General features: G+C 47.2%; 1 protein-coding gene across 2 annotated transcripts; it reads right to left on the reverse strand.

Annotated features, from left to right (window-relative positions):
- Window positions 1-3,991: 3,991 nt before the first annotated feature.
- Window positions 3,992-14,878, reverse strand: LOC143829571 (glycine N-acyltransferase-like protein 3). 2 transcript variants are annotated; one of them, XM_077320713.1, is made up of 6 exons: window positions 14,747-14,878; window positions 14,399-14,536; window positions 12,255-12,362; window positions 10,951-11,077; window positions 7,393-7,513; window positions 3,992-5,911 (listed from the first exon to the last, which is right to left on the reverse strand). In XM_077320713.1, exons 2-6 carry the CDS (start codon window positions 14,474-14,476, stop codon window positions 5,497-5,499), a joined length of 849 nt encoding a protein of 282 aa, XP_077176828.1. In that variant the 5' UTR covers window positions 14,477-14,536; window positions 14,747-14,878; the 3' UTR covers window positions 3,992-5,496. The 2 variants fall into 2 exon arrangements, with proteins under 2 accessions (XP_077176828.1, XP_077176829.1); XM_077320714.1 differs by lacking the exon at window positions 14,399-14,536 and having other exon boundaries at window positions 14,747-14,842.
- Between the last annotated feature and the right edge of the window lie 5,462 nt (window positions 14,879-20,340).

The following is a 20,340-nucleotide window of genomic DNA, read 5'->3' on the forward strand; positions in this document are numbered from 1 at the left end:
AGGCCGAGCGTCAAAGAATTGAGGCTTTTGAACTCTGGTGCTGGAGAAGACTCTTGCGAGTCCCTTGGACTGCAAGGCGAACAAACCGGTCAGTCCTCGAGGAGATCAGCCCTGACTGCTCTTTAGAAGGCCAGATCCTGAAGATGAAACTCAAATATTTTGGCCACCTCATGAGAAGGAAGGACTCCCTGGAGAAGAGCCTAATGCTGGGAGCGATCGAGGGCAAAAGAAGAAGGGGACGACAGAGAATGAGGTGGATGGATGGAGTCACTGAAGCAGTAGGTGCAAACTTAAATGGACTCCGGGGAATGGTAGAGGACAGGAAGGCCTGGAGGATCATTGTCCATGGGGTCGCGATGGGTCGGACACGACTTCGCACATAACAACAACAAAGCCCTTCTTTAGTACTTTTCATCCCACTGTTCCTCAAAGAAGTTCAGAACTGCGTACATGGGTCTCCTTTCAGCCATTTTATCCTTGCAAAACACTTAAAAGTAGGGTAGGATGAGAAAGAGTCACCCACAGTGAAGGATTTCAGCCTAATTTCCTCAATTCTAATCCAACACTCTACCCACTATACCACACTGATGAGAATTGGAAAAAACGCTGACACTTGGCTGGAGAAGCAGCTACCCCCTCTGCTATAGTTATATGACATCCTAGTTCACATAGAGTAGTGATCCCCAACCCCCAGTCTGGTGACCGGTACCGGGCCATGGATCAGTTGGTACCGGGCCACGGCTCTGTCTAAGAAGTTAGGTGCTTCAGCCCACTAATATTGACCCAACTTTGCAGAAGTCCAGGTCACAAAGCTCCCCTTCTCCATTCCTGCTCTGACTAGGACTCCCTCATTTCACGTCCAGGAGCGCCTTATTCCCAGGGCAGCCCACACAACTCCATGGCAACGAGGTTCCTGCCCGCTGCTTTCAGTGACCACAGCGAAAAGAAACAGAGGCCAGCTTGCTCCCCTGTCCTTCTCATTCATTTGCCCAATCAGAAGAGCTGTAGCGGCTGCCAGCTAAGCCCGGCCCTCCGGTGCCATCCAATGACTTGTCCCCTAGTAGACTACCCCCCCCCCCGCCCAGGCCTCAGTAAAATTGTCAAGGGTTGACTGGTCCCCGGTGATAAAAAAGTTGGGGACCACTGACATAGAGGATAATGTATGGGTAACAAATTGGTTGTGCACCACCATAGTCTCTGGCCAAACCACCTAGCAGGCTTTCATAGCAATGATGGGCAAACTTGGAATAGCCACAGAAATGTAGCCTGGGCTGTTGTAGCTGAGATGTTTGCCTCTAGATAGGACTCTCAGAGTCATCGATTGGGAAGAGCTCTCCATGAGGAAATGTTCCCTCAGCTGCTTCACAGTGCCAAGAGCGGTCTTGATGCTGGAGTGTGTTTCCCAGGGGGGAGGGGGGAACTAACTGAAAGGATATCCACGTAATTCAAAGTGTTTGTGGAGAAAGTGGCCCAGATTTTTGAGTGGAGTTAGCTGAACTCCCAATTCAATATAAGGGTTTTATAGGAAAATGGGCAGTAATAATATGGGAGGAACTATTAGGCAATGATTTGGCTCTACAAACAAAAACAGTAACTGGAGTTGCTAATAGCAGACCTCAGGCTTCAGAGCAGCAGACATCACCAGCAGAGTGGCAGACGGTATAATGCAGAGCTTAGATGCAGTACACTCAGTTTCAGCAAGACTTATATGGGGATTCAGGAAAGCAGTACAATAAGGGATAGGGGGAAATGGAGCCACTGTATTCTTTCTCTGCAGTGAGGACCTACCCCCACCTACCCCACACACACATTGCTGTTATGTTGCCATGTTCCAAGCTTCCAATGTGGCCTAGGGTTCATGATGCAAGTCACAATAGCTCTTAAGCCAACGATACAGGGTACAGCCCTCAAATGGCTGATCTCCTTCCTCCAGGGTCGCGGACAGAGGGTAGTAATAGGAGAGAGAGTATCTAGCCATCATCAGCTCATATGTGGAGTCCCACAAGGAGCAGTCCTCTCTCCTATCCTATTTAATATCTTCATGCGCCCTCTTGCTCAGCTGGTGTGGAGGTTTCGGCTGGGTTGCCACCAATATGCAAATGACACCCAGCTCTTCCTCCTGATGGATGACTGTCCTGACCCCCCCCCCCCGAATCTTTAGCCAGATGCCTGGAAGCAGTGACAAAATGGATCAAGCAGAGTCGTCTGAAGCTCAACTCTGCAAAGACGGAGGTCCTGTGGTTGGGTAGGAAGGAACCATGGGAAGAAGCGCGGCTGCCCACCCTGGACATTCAGCTCCTAGCAACTCACTCCACCAGGAACCTGGGCGTGATCCTGGATACTTCCCTTATAATGGAAGCTCAGGTCACAAAGGTAGCACGGCTGGCATTTTACCACCTCCGCCAAACTACTAGCTCCCTACCTGGAACCAGAGCACCTAGCCATAGTGATCCATGCAATGGTCACCTCTAGACTGGATTTCTGCAACTCGCTCTATGCAGGCCTACCCTTATCCTTGATCCAGAAACTACAACTGGTGCAGAATGCCATGGCCAGTATTCTCACTAAGACATCATGGAGATCTCATATCCGGCCAGTACTCCAAGAACTCAGCTGGCTACCAGTTCAATTCCGGATTAATCTTAAGGCTTTGGTAATCACCTTTAAGGCCATAGTGTATGGGCCCAGTGTATCTGAGAGACTGCCTCCCTGCCTATACCCCCAGAAGAGTGCTACACTCTGCCACTTCCAACAGGGTGTGGATCCCTGGCCCTAAAAAGGTACGTCGGACCTCAACAAGGCCAAGGCCTTTTCAGTCCTGGCCCTCGCCTGGTGGAATGAGCTCCCCAAAGAGATCAGGGTCCTGCCAGAACTTTCACAATTCCACAGGGCCTGCAAAAGGGAGCTCTTCAAGCAGAGTCGTCTGAAGCTCAACTCTGCAAAGACGGAGGTCCTGTGGTTGGTGAGGCCGATTGACCCATAACATCTACAGGTTTCCCCCCCAAACTGAGAGACCGAACCTACTGAGGGAGTGTCAAAGTTATTGTTACAATACTGTTCTAGTTGGTATGTTATTGTTATTGTTATATTGATATATTGATTTTGAGAGTGTTCTATGTAAATGTTTAAAAATGTTTTATGTAAACTGCCCAGAGCCATAGGGAAGGGCGGTATAAAAATCTAAATAAATAAAAAAATAAATAATAAAAAAATAAGTCACCCTCTAGAAATGTTTGTATGGGGTGTACACTCTACTCAGCACCCCTTCCAGGTTAGAGAGGGGGAGGCCAGTTGGAGAGGTCTGGGGAGCAGCTTATTTGACCTTTGTATTTTAGTATTTTCCCTTCCAGGATGTTTGTCTGTTGGGAGCAGAGATCCCCTCCCTCTGGATGCTGAACTGCCCCAACAATTCAGCAGTGAGATCTCCTCCCATTTTTCGTATTGATTTGAGTGCTGGACAGCAGCTTCTGTCCCCAGCATTTCCTCAGCATTGTGGAGCCCTGCATGGAAGGCCCTTTAGCAATGCTGATCAGGTCCATCCCAATGCGGGGCTCTCTCATGTCACATTTTCCTATTTCTATTGGGGTCATTTCTCCCAGTCCCAGTTTTGCCAACTAAAGCTAGGGCAGGAATGGAAATTAATACCAAGCGTTGTTATTGGCATGCTGCTGTGGTGATCATTCCTAAATGCAGACATGCAAGTAGCCCCTTTAAACAAAATGATAACGGTTAAATATATTAAGTTGCTTTATGTTTCGTGTAGTTTAAGTACAACTTGCTCCTGGAAGAAGTAAATTGAGATGTTAGTTTCCAAATTCTAGTGTGAGCTGGGGGAATGTTCAGTTTGTCTTCTTAAAAGTTGAATATAATGACAGTATGCCTAGGGAGAATTGCTGAGGATAGGAGCAGAGAAAGCCGTCTGTGGGTAGATGGATGGGTAGGGGACTGTATCAGTTGCATTAGGACCAAAAACAAAGGTCAGACAGGAGCATGGATTCCACCCTACCTGCAAAGTTTATTCATTTATGAAAACATACACTCGGTGCTTACATAGAGATTGAATTGCATGGGGGAATAAGACTGTATCATATGCAATGCTACTGAACAAATCCCACACTGATGATAATGTCTCCAAGGTATCTCTTTGAGTCTGGTCCAAAGCAACAATTTCAATAAACCCAAAGAACTTTCCCTGATACCTTCTACCTCCAGACACTTCAAGAAAATAGTATAGTCTATTGCAGTGGTCCGCCACCTTCTTGAGGCTGAGGACCAGCGGCAGCGGGGAGGGCGATCACCCGGCCACGCATGCCGCGCTTGTGCGTTTGCGGCTGCACATGCCTGTTTGCGGCCCTGCAAGGCGCACATGCGCATGCGCGACCCTGCTTCCCTTCCCCCCCCCCCAAAAGAAGCTTGCTGGGCCGCAAGCTAATCGGCCGCTTTTGCGGCCGATTTGCTTACAGCCTGGGAACTTTCTTACTGGGGGGGAGGGCGGGGAGAGGGAGCCGTGGCCCGGTGCCAGGGCCTTCATGGCCCGGCACCGGGATGCGGCCGGGTGGTTGGGGACCACCGGTCTATTGTACCAGGGGAAGCATGTTAAATATTAGTTTCCCCCTGGATCCAAAGATTATATTACTGGGTTACATCTTGTCTTTTTGTCAGATTTGGACTGACTTCTGTCTGGGAAGATATATCAAGTATTAAATTATCGCTAAAGAACATTAAGAAACTCTTCTGATAGCCTAATGTTCCATTAATTTATTTGAAATATGTTTACAATGTTCTGGAATGATGAGGGAATTTCTCCTTATGTTTTCAATGAACTACTCTTAGACTGTTTATGCGCTGGGAACTTCACTGCCCCAGCTCTCGTGTAGGAGCACAAATCAAGGGTGGATGAGGCGCACCAGCCAAATGCTCCCCCATGTAGGTGCAGGAAGAGGTGGGGCAACCTGCCATGACTAAACTCCAGCCTGTAGCCTGGCATGAAACCTCCAGTGCATAAACGGTCTTAGTAATTTCTGTGCGGTATATATATTTCAAGGAATTTCAGAATCAGTAAATCATTATTATTATAAAACTGCAGGAAGGGCTATAAATAAAAGAACATTAACTTGAAGTAATACAGCTGAACACTGTGCCTGGGCAAACGTGAATTGTTTATTGGCTCACCAGAAGTAAAGTGCCATGGAATACTATGGTCTTTAGTACCTGTCATGCCCCCTCTGCCACCTCCCGTCTCCCAGGAGTTGCCACAGCAACCAGGGCCTGCAGCTGAGCCAGCTCTGGTAGAAGAGAGAGGAGCCTCTGAATGTGCAGCAGGGGAAAGCAGCACAAGTCAGCCAGGCTTTTCCCAAGAGGCATCTTTGGTGCAGCCACAGATGCATTCCAGCCCTGACAGCTCACCTGAACAACACAGACAAAGCAGGAGGGTGGTGTTTGCTGAACGCCGAAGGAGCCACAGACTGCAGGCACACTTGCCAGGACAGGAAATGCTCAGGAAAAAGCAGATTTAGGGGTGTGGATAATTATATGGCACAATGCAGCTAACCTCTGATAGCCCCAAAGCTCATTTAAATTCTGCATGCGCTCATTATCGAGGGCTACATTGCCATATACAGGGTAGCCCAATGCATGGACACGCATGGCCAGGTCCTTATTGATGATAGTAATGTAGCCCTGACCACGATACTCTGGAAGGGTATAGCCATGTGCCAGTGCACCAAAAGGATCCAAGATGCTCCAGCTGACCAGGCGTCCATTGCTGTCCAGGATGCAGCTGTTGGGGAAGGAGCGCACCAAAGCGGCCAGGTACCCACGACTGTGTTTGCTGCCCCCATAGGCCCATGTTTCATTCAGCAGGTCAACATGGGAACTATTCAAAGTGGAAAGCCTCAGGCTGGGATCTAGCCTGGAAGGAAAGAGAGCCCCCAACAGAAAACCCCACAAAAAACTGTTAATGCAACAGGAGGAGAACGAAATATAATAATGTGTCCTTGTGGATCAGCCTAAAGGTAAACTTAGTCTAGCACAGCCTGTTACACCTTGGAGGCTCACAAAACAGGGCATGGTGGTAATGACCCTCCTCTGTCACAAGGAAGGGGAATTTATAGATTCCTGGAAGGGGAGATTTAGGCATGAAGGAAAATTTCCAAACGTTTTGCTAGTTCTTTGGTTTTTAATGGGCCACGATGCAGCGAATATGAATGAGAACAGGCTTCACAATACTGTAGCCGGGGTAGGAATTGAAGGAAGATGGCTGCCAGCTTGAACAAGTGAACGGAGTATTTTTCTTTCTTCTGCTGCAGATATGTATCATGTGGGAGTGGTCAAGGGCAGGAGCCCTTCAGCGTGCATGAAAGGACAAGAGCCTAAGGGCTCTTAGCCATCGGTTTTTGCCTTAGCTAGTTGGATTGATCTGGCAGACAACAGCCCAGGATGGCTCCTTTACCTTTTCGTTTTTGTATTTTTTAAAATACTTTTATACTGTTTGAAAATTTGGTTCAGACATGTTTTTGTAAGCTGCTTTGGGTCTCCATGAGGGAGAAAACCAGGATACAAATATACTAACAAAAATAATAATAAAATCTAAAGGAACAAGTAAGGAACAAGTGGTAGATCCAATCCAGCTTGAAGTTGTCTCAACAGTAGTGATGATGATATGATTAAAACTTTAAAAAAGAAAGCAATGATTTACAGAATAGTCCCAAGAGCAGTGTGATTTTAAAAAGTAGGTCTTTTTAGCCTTGGCCAAAACTCTAGAATACGTGCTTCCAAGAAAAAGTCCCTGCAGAATTACCATTGGTGAGAGTTGCACTTAAAAGTCTCTTATGTTGTAAGAGTTGTGGGAACCAGCAGTGAGTGATTCACTAGAAACTGCATTGGGAAGAGTCCTACACAAAATGTGGCAACTCTTCCACAGGTCATCTTCTTTTCAAGACACCTGTAAATATCTCCAGATGGAAGGCAGAACATCCTCAGGCATCACCTTTCTACTCTATATGGTAGCCTTTGGAAACCTATTTTGCAAAGGGCTTACCCCCTTCCTGGCAGTTTCATAAGTGAGAAACTAAGACAGGCCTTTGCCTTCCTTCTGTCACGCTTAGAGGAGTGGCACCTATCTTCCTGGGCCAAGCAGTCTTCTGGGATGCTGAATCCTCTTTCATAAGGACCTATCAGCTGGCCACTGGCTGCCTTTCTGAAAGAGCACTTCAGTTCATTCCCACAGTTATTTGCTCTATCAGAAGTCAAAGGCATCACAAGGCAGACCAAGAAGAAATGTCAGCATTAATCATGACTGTCTTGACTACAAAGTTTCTGGGTTCCCAAAGGGTATGTAGTGCTGCAGTTTGCACTGCAAACGAAAGGGAGGGGGACAAGATGGACACTTACTGACGTGCCTGCATTTTATTTGGGTCAGAGTGCAAGTAAGTGATGTAGGAAGATGGTGAGAACTGTGTTTGCTTGGCAGCAGCAGCATCTCGGGAAGCTTCATAGAGCCCATCCTGGTGCCCTGTAGAGAGTGGGGAAATAGCCAGTCACTGAGAGAAGGGAGTGCATGTTGTGAGGTTAAGCCTGAAGTGTATTTATTCATCAAAAAAATTCTATGCCACCTATCCATACAAATAGGGTCCCCAAATGGGAAAAGATCAAAACATTTCAACATTAAAACAGCATTTTATAAAGTCCACTGATATCATCATCATAAGTCCACATAAGTCAATCAAAAGTCCACTGATATCATCATCATAAAAAAAACCCTCACTTTGTGCACAATAAATTAGGTTAACAAGCAGTCTTGCAGTCTTATATAGCAGCATTATGTTATAACTAGAATTAAAGCCCATTTATAAAAATGGGCAGAGTAGAGGCGGTTTGGGCAGGGCGCGTCTCGGGTATAGGGAGCAGCTAGGTGGCAGGCGCGACGGTTTGGTGGCAGGGTTGGGTCTGGTGGTGGGTGGAGGGGAAATGGCGACAGACACAGGGATGCAGTGCACAGCGTACCTGTCCTCAGGTCTGTCGGGTGTGGCGAGCCCTGCGGAGTTGGCCCCCTTTGTGTGCGATGGCGGGCGGCGGCAAACAAGGGCGCGGAGAGGCTGTGAGAGGTGGGCGGGCGGCGGAAGTCGCGCAGAGTAAAGCAGGAAAATGGGGAATCTCGCGCATGCCTGGTGTATCTCCAGGGCCAGGGGGCGGGGTGGGCGTGGGGGAGAGGGACCAGGCATGCGCGGGATTCGGCGCATGCCTGGTTTAGTCTGTGGTAGTTTAAGCCAGCGGGCGGGTCGTGCGGGCTGGGCGCAGCCGTGGCTGGGAACGAACATTGTGTTTTGGAAAGCAGGCGACCAGCGGCAGGGTAAGCTGGCTGGGTGGGGCGCAAGTGGTTTGGGTGGGAGAGGCGGTGACGGGGGATCGTGGCGGCGAGGCGTGGGACTGGGTGGGAGGTGTTGTCTAGAGGGGGGAATGGGGCGGCAAGCGGGGTAGTTAGTGGGGCCGGAGAGGTCGGAGGGTAGGTGTTGTGGGGGGTGGCACGGGGGGGCTTACCATTCTTGCCGCGGCAGTGTCTGTGGATCCTGGCAGGCGCTGTGTTAGAGGCGAGGGCGGTGAGGGCAGGCTGTGTTGGAGGCCTGTGGGGAGTGTCGAGAAGGGCAGCTGGGTGGCGGCGGCGAGGCGCGTGGCTGGGCGGGTAGGAAGGAGCAGGGTTTTGTTGGTGTCGTGGGCTCCTTTTCTCCCGGTAAGGGCAATGCTTCGCCTCCGGGAAAGGAGCAGGGCCGCCGCGTCGACGCGGCGGCCCTGCTTCTTTTCCGGAGGCGAAGCATCTGGGCAGTGAGTCGAGGGCAGGCCAAGTGGCCAAAAGGGAGGCGCGCTATGCGAGCCTCCCAATTGGCCACTTGGCCCTTGAGTGGCAAGTTTTTATCACGGACAGGCCCTCCCACACAGCCCTTAGGGCTTTATTTTATCCGCTCCACAGGAGCGGTTAAAGATGTTACAGCTCAGGGTTTTTAAAAATTACATTCAGGACACTTTGGGGGGAAGGGCTGCTTCCAAGATCAACAGCACAGAATGTTTGATTAAGGGGTGCAATGAAAACAAAAGTGCAAAAAACAAATTTTTGGAAAATGGGAAGGGAGCGAAGCATGATGGGAGGCTGCCTCCATCGGACCCTCAGTGCAGAAAGCATGTTGCAAATTTCAGCCTGGGAGATGAGGGGAGGAATGCCTAAATGCAGAGAACAAATTTCAACTTGCAGCATCCAACTGGAATCCAAAGTGAGATTAAAACAAGGTATGTCTCTTAATGTGGAAACAATCTATCGGTTTCGTATGTCAATCCTTCCCTCATGGTTGAAACTACACATTACCCTTCTGAAAATTCTCTCTTGTACTTTCCTTCTGCCTCTCACTGCCTCCAATATCTAGAGTTCTCGTTCCCTGAAATTTCTTGTAAATGCCTGTTTTCTTCCCAGCCTTTTCCTTTTCCCCACCTTTCCTAATCAGATTCAGCCATGGTTATACTTAGGATTTTTTTCTTTTTAACCTACTTTATTGTGCAGCAAATACGGTTGTTTTTTTATTTATGATGATGATATCAGCATTTTTAGGGTCAGAGGCAATATTATTCCTTGTGCTGAGACTGTGGGATAATTATGGTTACAATAGACTCAGTGTTTTGTGATTTTTGGTTGGTCCAAATAAAAAGGTACTACTCTTGCTCTTTATAGATTATGTCCCCATGAACCAAAGTAGGTACCTAAAATATGATTTACTAGTAAAAAAAGCCCATTGCACTTTGAAATGCAATGGGCGCTAGCAGTGAGAGTGGGTATAGGGGGGGGACTACCTGGAGCGGCTTGCGAGCGGCTGGTGAGTGGCAGGAGTCCTGGAGTTTTGGCGGCGGCAGCCTGAGGCGGAGCGGCTCCGTTGTAATCAGGGACGGGAGTCCCCGGCAGCCGCACGTAGGAGGCGCTTCGCGGCGGGCGGCGGTGCATCCTTGGCTGCGAGGCGGCTCCGTCTGCGGTCCCTCGGCGGCCATTTTGTAAGCTCCGTTGTAATCGGGGACGGGAGTCCCCAGCAGCCGCCCGCAGGGCAGCTGCTGGGGGCTCCCTGGGCGGCGGCCTGATGCAGCGGGAGGCGCTTTGTGCCTCCCGCCGCGTCAGGCCGCCGGACAGGGAGCACCCACCAGCCGCGCTATGCGCGGCTGGCGGGTGCTCCCTTGCCGCTGGCCTGACGCCTCGGGAGGCGCTTCGCGCCTCCCAAGGCGTCAGGCTGCCGGCCAAGGAGCAACTGCGAGCCGCGCTACGTGCGGCTCACAGTTGCTCCGGCAAGGAATCAGAGGGACCAATCGGCAGGCGCTTCGCGCCTGCCGATTGGTCCCTCCGATAGTCTGTCCGGGGGAAGGGGCCAATTGGCACCCTTCCTCATTCCGGACACAGCCCGCCTTCCAAGGGCTTACAGCTTTATTTAGTCCGTGAGGCCCGCGGCACCACGGGCGGTGTAAAGATAGTATATGCTGAAAAATATTTTTATGTACTTACTTCAGTTATACCTCATCTTTCTCCCCAATGGGAACCCAGAGCAGTTCACATCATTCTCCTGTCCTTCATTTTATCCTCACTGCAACCCTGTGAGGTAGGGTTAGGTTGAGAGAGAGTGACTATGGCACAGTGGGGATTTAAAGCTGGAACTTCCACATCATAGTCCAACACTCGGACCCAGCCTTTCTCAACTTTTTTACAATTGAGAAACCCCTGAAACATTCTTCAGACATTGAGAAACCCCAGAAGTGGCACGATCATCCAGAATACAGTTGGGAAGCATAGCTGTGTACATGCCCACATGGAGTACCTCCCTTTTCCACCTCCTCCAAGACCACTGTGGAACATTTTGGGAGGGGGGGGCAGGTCAACATTCAATACATATTGAATACATATGGTTTAACTATATATATGAGGGTTACCGTGGACACGGAGGGCTTGGGCCCAGTTGACAGCATCTGTGTCCTGCAAGAGTGTGCGGTACACATCATGATCGTGGTAGAAGGCTGCGTACATGTTGGTATAGAAATCAGAGTCATCTGTGGCAACCTAAAACCGGCATACGGAGTTTTAAAGTTATCTTTGAAGTAACTGTATTTCTGCTTTTCTCCAGGCTAGCTGGTTGTAACTTAGCTATGAGAGCTGGCTCTGCAGTAATTTTGTCATCAGGAAATAGGCTTACCAGCTGGCATGCCTCACAGGGCAAGCTCTCACCCCTGCCGGCTCTCCCCCACTCACTCAGGGGGAAAAGATGAGGCAGGTCACATGTGCTATGTTGCACCCATAGAGATTGGGGGAATTCCTAGAGCAGCATAGGGATGAGTGGGATCATCTGGAGGTGACAGCGCCACATCAGTTATGCTCCCTTCTACCTGAAGCTCCTGGGTGCTGCCAGAGCAGAGCTTGAAATCAAGATCAAAGGTCTTGACAAAAAACCTAGTCAAAGCAGCATGCATGTCAATATGCAACATGGTTACATTAGAACTACCTCGCCAAGCAACTTGTATCTTCAAACATGGTTTATCATTTTAATGAAGAAGATAACTGCATACAGATTCATGTGGGAAAGGAAACAACCTCTGCAACACTTTCTTTAAAATGTGGCAACCCTTCATCACATATCCACAGGAGAATGTCCATTTTTTTCCATTATATATGAAGGGTTTTATGAAGATATCATGCTTGGTATATAATATGGGGTGATGTGGTCCTTATGACCCACATCCCAGTTGCAACAGTCTGTACCAACTGAAGTTTCTAAAGACATTTCAAGGGCAGCTCTACACAGAGCACATGGCAGTACTCTAATCTAGATGTAACCAAAGCATGCACCACAGCAGCCAGATCTTTTGTGCCCAGGAAAGACTGCAACTGGCCTACCAGTTGATTGCATTTAACAGACAGTTACCCTCAAAATTTGCAGATGAAATTTCCCCTAATTTCAGGGAAAGCTTTACTTGTGTCATTTCTCATATTACAAAACTGTTATTGCTCTCTTCTTGTTTATTCTGCCTCCAGTTGGGAGACTGCAAATCATGTTAAACAAACACATACATTTAGGATAAGGATAACTTTGGGGTGAAGAGTTTGCTCTCTTCCTAGGAACAGTAGTTAACAATACTTCTTTCTCCATTTGAGCCTGGCTTGATAGAAAAAATCATTCCATAACCCATAAATTGCTAGAATCCAATAGAGTGTATCCCACAGAAACTTTCAAGGCTGTTACCTCTCTGCGTGGCCGAGTGAGGACAGCTTTGAACTTTGGCCAGGAATCCACAAGCACCTCATGCCCAGCTGGGTTCCCACGGTTTATGTGCATTACCGCTCCATGGACCTGTCAAGAATCATAGCTGAGAGTTGGTAGTAGTAGTAACTTGCTCTATGTGGGCCTGCCCTTGACCCTGATCTGGAGATTGCAGCCGGTCCAAAATGCAGCAGCGTGGGTTCTCACCATGAAGAGCCCATCTTATGCCTGTTCTGAGGCAACTGCATTTGCTCCTTCTGGATCAGGTTCAAGGTTCTGGTTTTAACTGTTAAGGCCATCTGTTGCCTGGGCCCCACATATCTGAGGGACTGTTTAGTGGACTATGCCTCCAGTATAGCTCTGTGCTTCACCAATTTAAACCTGCTGGTGGTCCCTGAAACGTACACTTGGCTTCAAACAGGGCCAGGGCATTTTTGTTACTGGTGGAATGAGCTGCAGGAAGAGCTGTGGGGCCTTCAGGCGTTTACACAGTTCCAAAGGGCCTGCAAAATGGAGCTCTTCCCCCAGGCATTTGGTTCGGGCCAATGAACTACAAAATAACATCAAGCTGTCCCCCTCCTACAAGAGTCCTCCCACAGGAATACGAGTAGTTTCACACGTAAGCTCATATACCAGTGTATAGTGGAATCAAAATGCACTTTATGGTTTTAACTGTTTTTGTGGTTTTGGATATGACGTTTTATCTTCATCAATAGATACAATTTGTTGAGCTCTAGGTGCAGAAGCATCTGAGAATCACAAGAATGCCCATGTTCGCAAAAGTGAAAATATACTTTAAGGATGGGAGTAGTAGTTGAAGGCCAAATTATATTTATATGTATGAGCTATATGTATGAGCTACAATCACTATATTTAAATAGATTTTGTTAAGGTAACAAGTAGGAACAATGAGCTAATATTTTTATATATTCAAAGATGACATCTTAAGTATAGATAAACTTGTATGGTATTTGAAGTTATAATGAGTTAGATAAGAACATGCACTCTTACCAAGTGGGACAGTTAGCTATGATTAGGAGATTAGTTTAGAATCATATAAACATGGGAAGTTGCGTTGATCAAGAGATTCTTCTCAGAACTGGCTCCTTGCCTGCAACCTGCTTACTTTGAGGTAAGAAACGTCTACAGACACATGGAATAGCTCTCCTTTAATTATCTATGTAACAATGGATGCTTTGACGATATAGTCTGTTAAGAGCACAGTAGCAAAGCTGAGAATGAAAGCAGAGACCCTGTGTATTCTTGTATACTATCCCCAGAACAAACCTGGGGTGTATCTCTGGTTAGAAGTTAAATCATACAGGAAAGCTAACTAGATGCCTGGGGTTTCTTAAACGCACACCCGGATATATCTGAAACAAGCCTGACCAGTCATCCAGAACAGTGCTTGTACCTGTCCTTCTTCCTGCATTGTCAAATTTACAGTGTGCACCACCAGTCATAGTTAGCTAGCCCTGCTCATGTGGCAACTTTTGAATACTTCTAGAAATAGGGCTGCCCCAATCAGTAGGCAAATCAAGCAGTGAATTATGGATTTTAGAAAATTCAAAGTCATGTATTACTCTAATATTCCTTTCTAGATATTCATTTCCCCACTCTGCATTCAAATTCCACGCTGAACTTCCAAGCTGTCTTTCATTGGTTACAGTTATATCAATACAAATGGACACTGCCACTTACTGCTAACGACCAACACATCCCATGATTTTTTGGGAAGAAAGTTTCTGGTGCAACCACTAACTTAAGCACTCACCTTATGCACGTGACTTCACAGACGGGGTCACTGTATGCATTACAGATCATCAGCCCTGAGTTCATCCTAAATTTCTACATAACAGGAATCTGCCACAAACCCTAATTCTCCAACGAATGTACCTTTCTGAAGCACACATTTCAGTATGCATTTTTCACACTGCAAATCTTGAGTGTATACTTGAAAAAATAAAATATATCAGAAGGCTGTCAGATCTGTATGTGGATACAAATGATAAGTTATCAAGAATCTTCTAGCCCATGCTCCTGTCTCATAACCCAAAGAGCAGGGGCTGCATTTCTCTGGGGCACAACTATTCCTAAAATAGCATGAGATCACAGTTTAAGTTTACCAAAAGGGTCTGGGGAAGGTTATTCCTTAAAATTCCCTCCAGCAGTTGCAGTTTGGAAGGGCAGGATAGAATCAGCATTGTGCAGGAGGTGGAGACTGTTGTGTTGGAATCAACAGAAGCAGGATGGATGGTAAATACCTGAGTGTGAGAGAAAGAGAGCATTTATCATCATCCCCCAAACTTCTGCATCATGGAAAAACACTTTTTGAATCCCTGTGCCAACATACATATACATATGGTTGCAGCACTTGTGTTCCCAAAGTAACAATTTTCTTCCAGGTTAATGCTCAGGAGAGTCAATATCATTTGGTTCTGAGCCTGTCACCCACCACACCACCAGTGGCTCACCTGTGGCTAGTTGAATCTTCCTAATAAGATTAGATAGGGAGTTCTCCAAACAGTCATACACAGTCAGTATCTGGTCCAGCCAGCTTTCATTAGAGAAGTACTTTGCTGATATAGATACTTTTATCCTAGAATAAATGAACCATTAACAGATTTGTTCCTTGGACCATAGCACAAAGCCTTGTGAGATGGGATCTTGATGACAAAGCATAAGTGGTCAAATCCCTGATTAAAGTTGGGATGGGCCTTCTTCTGAAGCGTGGCAGATTTAGTTTAGATAACTAATCTCCAGTAATGCACTGCTGGGTGATCTGGTGCTCACTGATACATTTTCTGGTGGCACCTACTTGCTTCTTCCTAAAATACTTGCTCCCCAAACAAAATGCTCATCCTAGCATTTCTCCACTCTACTGGACCAAGAAGTGCTTTAGAAAACACAAGGAGGTATCACTTCAGGTAGTGTTCATGTTGGAATATGCAAAATCTGACTGTTTCCGCACGGAGGGGTAAAGCGCACACGGCCTCCTGCTTGGAAACACAGGATGGTAACCCTTGTTTTTGCAGCCCTCCATATGGGAGACCCCTCCCGTATTTCTCTGCCATTGTGTTGCATCTTTTCCACTCTGTGCAAGGCAGCAGAGAAACCTGAACAGAGAAACCTGAACAGCATTGTGAACATTACTTCCCGTTCCTCGGCAACCAATCCCCTCTCAGGGGTGGTTTTGAGGACTTACACATTGCTGTGCATGTAATGGAGACTTACACATTGCTGTGCATTAACATCATAACATTTAAGCATTGATCTATTTTATCACTGGGATTCACTTTCTTGTGTAGCATCTTGGCACTTGCTGTTTGGCTGATCAACCTCCAAGTGACCTTTATAAACCTGCAAAGCAGCACACCTTTCCACCATTTTCCCTTGATTCTTGAGAGTGGCCATTTCTTGAATCTATTGAGAATGGAGAATCTCTCAATGGCCATGCTGGCAGCACTCATCCAACCCATCTCTCCACCCTCGCTTGCATCAGGGAGGAGGAGGAGGAGGAGGAGGAGGAGGGCTTCAGTGCCAGGCCCATCATGGTAGAGAAGAGGGTGATCATGGCTCTTTGGTACCTGGCAAACACTACCTGATACAGATTCGTCTCCCAGCAGTTTGAGCTGGGCATGTCTACCGTTGGACAGATTGTGCTGAAGGTCTGCTTCACCATGGAGGCAGAGCTCTACGTCAAGGTGGTCTGCATGGGAGAAGAGATTGGTAAGGTAGGTAGGCTGTGGTCCTGACGTGTTTATAAATTTACTCTTTTTTGACAAAAAGCCATGCAGCAATGCAGACACGTGTAAAGATCCCAGACTTAGAAATATAATCCACTGTTGTTTCAAGATGGAAGTTTATTCGAGCTGTTCCTTTTACAACAACGTAGACAGTTCTGACCTAAGGTTGCCAGAACCAACAGTCTTGCCCTCGGCCACCCCCTCCAGATTCCTCTATCAACATAGTATTGGTTAGAGACATAACACCAAAGACCCACAGGTGCAAGGTCCGTAGATAAATGGCCGCAGTTTTAGGACCTTGGTTCCCAGAGTGAAAATCTTGGTGCCTAGACTTAAAACGAAACTATCTAGCCCAATGGTTACATCTTATAACAGAGTACCCTAAAAGCCATCAAAAGAATAAGCAGTAACAAATGGTTACATTCTATAAAGCCACCAAGCCTGGAATGTGGACAGAAACCAGAGGATTCTGACATCATGCTGCAATATCCCACTGGGCATCTGTGGGAAACACTGGCAGGGTTCGGGGTGCAAGGTTGCTTTTGTCTCAAGGGTATGTTCCATGTGTTTGTCTGTCTTAGAACATGGATGGGTTCAGCCACTTGGGTTTTGCCCACTGCACTAGCACTGTGGACTGTTGCAACAGCCGCATATAAACCCCGAACAGGAGCATCTGGGAGTATGGCATCAGAAAGTTCTTCTGCTCCATGCTCCTGCAAAGGACCGTGGACTACACTGGATGGTTCATAGATGCAGAGGTGGGCTGGAGTGGTCTTTCAGGAGTCCCACCTATGCACCACCATGGATATGGGGGCCTTTGTCCCAGGGAACCTGACAGTAACAATAGAGGGAGTTCAGGTGCCAGCCCTGATCTTGGCTAATGGAACACACCCCCTGAAGAAGTGGCTCATGACTCCCTACAAGTGGCCATGCACCAATCAGCAGAGTTACTACAACAGGAGGCATGCCAGAGCAAGGAATGTTGTGGAGCATGCCTTTGGTAGACTGTGGAACCGCAAAGCTACATTGCACAAGTTAAAATAAAATGTTCTGTTCATTGTCCTTGTCTGTTTTGGGATTGGGCAGCCAAGACACATCCCCGTTTGTGTTTTCTGGCGTTTGGGTTTTAACGAGGAAAGTGGGGAGTGGCATGTGATGGAGCAGCCCTCTCCTGATCAGCTAGGCATCCGTGCTCCTTGTTTTTCAGCCTTACTCTTCACACAAAATCACTCATCAGGGTCCAGTTACCATGGCTAGCCTCTCACTATCTGCACATAGAGACCAAAACACCAAGAATCCCCAAAAGAGGGGGATGCTTTATTGTTGTGTTGTTTCTCCATAGCAACACTGAAGTGTTAATTTAAAAAAACACACTGAAGTGTTGTGGCACAATCACATACTAAGCTTTTTTGGTATTTAAAAATTAATTTTGGGGCTGGGTAAGAGTAAGCGCGAGTCCCTGAAACAACAGTTGTGCTGGGACTGGTGGCTTGGGTGATTGACAAGCCAAGGAGCAGGGGGAGAAGTTTGCTTTGTTTTCCCTTGCCACCTTGTTGGGAGGCAAAAAGCTGCAATGAGATGGTGGGAAAATGCAGGATGGGTCTCCTGTCAGGAAACTTGCAAACACACATTTGCAAGCAGGAGGCGGTGCAAGTTTAACACCTCTGTGGGAAAATGCTCAATCAGTAGACCTAACAACATCAACTACACCGTAACGCTGTGACCCCAACTGTGGCAGCAGCGGCAGGGGCAGTCCACACGCATGCAGGCGGCATGCACAGGCATGTGAGGTGGTGTGCGTGTACAGGCACACAACAATCTGGAGGTGGCGTGGAGGCGGCCACCGCCATCACCTGCCTCCTCCGCCTGTTGCTGCCCGCCGCCACCTGCTTCCCTCGCCAGCTGCCATGGCCACCAATCTGGTGACCCTGCGGAAGGGGCCAGGTGACCCCAATTGGGGTCGCGACCCCAAGGTTGAGAACCACTGAGCTACACAATCTCAGGCTTATTCACATATTCATCTTCTAATATTTTATATGGCATTAAATGCTAACAATGCCCTTCCATTCTCTACATAGGGCAAACAGGTCAAATGCTCCATCAAAGGATTAATGGACACAAATCTGAAATCAAGAATCACAAGACAGAGAAACTTGTAGGAGAATACTTTAACCTAGCACATTCAATGGGTAACCTCAAAGTAGCTGTTTTACTACAAAGGAAATTTAAGAACAGATTGGAAAGGCAAATTGCTGAGATGCAAAGTATTATAATGGAATCCCCAGGACTCAACGAGGATATTGGTTTCTTATCTCACTACACATGCTAACCTCATTGAGCCCTGACATCTACATTCCTAATAATCCCCCAGCAAGACTAGACATTCTCTTTATATTATTTCATTTCTTATTTGGAATAATAGAACTGAATAGTAGATTGTAATATAATTTAGAATTATATGTATTTCTCTGGTCCAGGGACAGGGGAGACAATTCTACACATCCTCCATGCTTGAGAGGAGACTGAGTTTGGTGACAGGGATTGCTTTTGGCTTTTTAGTTGAGGATGCATCTGCCCATTTATCCCTGATTTTGACAGATTTATTTCCTTTACTATGTTTCCCCTTCCAGCATTGAACCCAAACATATGGTAATGTTATATGCTAAGCTTGAATCTTTTTGGTCCTTGAATCTGTTAAACATCTTCATTTTGCTAGAAAAAAGTCTGAATCTTTGTTCTACAGCTATCCACCTTTATTTATGTACTAGAGGCAAAGCCCCTTTGTATCCAGGAATACAACGGGCACTAGGATGCACACCTGCACTGTGGCCTTCCTGGGGGCTGGCTATATGGCAAAAGCTCCTGCTCACACCTGGACTCTTGAGCCCCTCCCTCCAAACCTCAAGGAACATTCCTGACCCAGCTGCAGCCTGAAAATCTCCTGGAACTGGACTGTAGAGACCAGCTCCCCAGGGAAAGATGGCTGTTTTGGAGGGAGGACTCTACTGTGACAACTTATCTCCAGGCTCCCGGTGAGTGGGCTTGCTTGGGAGGGGGGAACTCTGTGGCAGAGAGGTTGCAGGATGGGAGAGGCTGAGCCCTGGGGATTTGCTGGAATTGCAGGACATTTACAGGCAACAGAGATCAGTCTGCCTGGAGAAAAGTCCTGGCTTGGATCCCATGAAGGTGCAGGGATGTCAGGCTCCAGGTGGGAAACAAAGAGAAATGCTGGCATGCAGGACTTGCTAATAACAATGAACATCAAATAATTCAAAAACTTGTCACAGTTTCTTCCTTTAAGAAAAATATTGAAATTATTTGCTTACAGAACATAAAACATTTCAGTCAGTACATTGTTCAGTTCAGTTCAATATCAAACATGAAAACATTGGCTGGTAAAGATCTTACAGAGGGTTTCTCCATGATTGCCTCTTTCATCAACTTTTTTACCATTGAGAAACCCTTGAGAAAACCCAGAAGTGGGATATCCAGGTCCCAGCTGGAGGCTACCATCCCCACCACTGGTCAGGGTTTCCAGGTTCCAGGTTTGACCTGGAGAACCCACAGAATGAATGCTCCTCTCTAGACTGCAGAGATCAGATCCCCTGAAGGAAAGGGCTGCTTGGGATGGAGACAGAAGGCTGTGTTGCACTCCCCTCTATGCACACACACACACACAAACACACACACAGAGAACACAGAAGACAAATCATTCCTCCCTTCTGAAATTGCAAATCTTATTAACCATTCAATCACCTCTCCATGTAAGAAATTCCTCCTTGGATTGCTCTGAAAAGCCATTGGCCAGAAGGTCCATATTGAAAGGAAAAGAATCCCCTAATAGTCAAAAAAACTTACACTGTCCTCCTGCAACAGCTGCTTCTGCCTGTGCTCTAGCTACATCTCTTTAAGCCAATGGCCATTCGTATAGTTTAGTGCAGTGGTTAAGAGCACTAATGGGTGAGCTGGATTGGATTTCCCTCTCTTCCACAAGCAGATTGTCCTTGTGCTAGTCACAGTCCTGTTGGAAACTGTTCTTACAGAACACTTTCAGAGCTCTTTCAGCCTCACCTACCTCACAGGGCGCCTCTTGTGGGGAGAGGCTGTGGAACATTTTCTGTATGAGGAAAATGTTCCTGGACAGCCTTGCATGTTAGCAGCATATATAGCCCCCTCCACATGACATTGCCAACATCCCAAGACTGTCCAGTAGCTGGGTTGCAATTTGGCCATTTTTAAATTGTGATTTCGGGAATCCAGAAAACTGGATCACCACCTAAATCATGCTAACCACCAGTGATCAACCAGGAATAAGACCATAT

This window comes from Paroedura picta, chromosome 2, assembly GCF_049243985.1.
Source record: "Paroedura picta isolate Pp20150507F chromosome 2, Ppicta_v3.0, whole genome shotgun sequence".
In the NCBI taxonomy this organism is placed as follows: Eukaryota; Metazoa; Chordata; class Lepidosauria; order Squamata; family Gekkonidae; genus Paroedura; species Paroedura picta.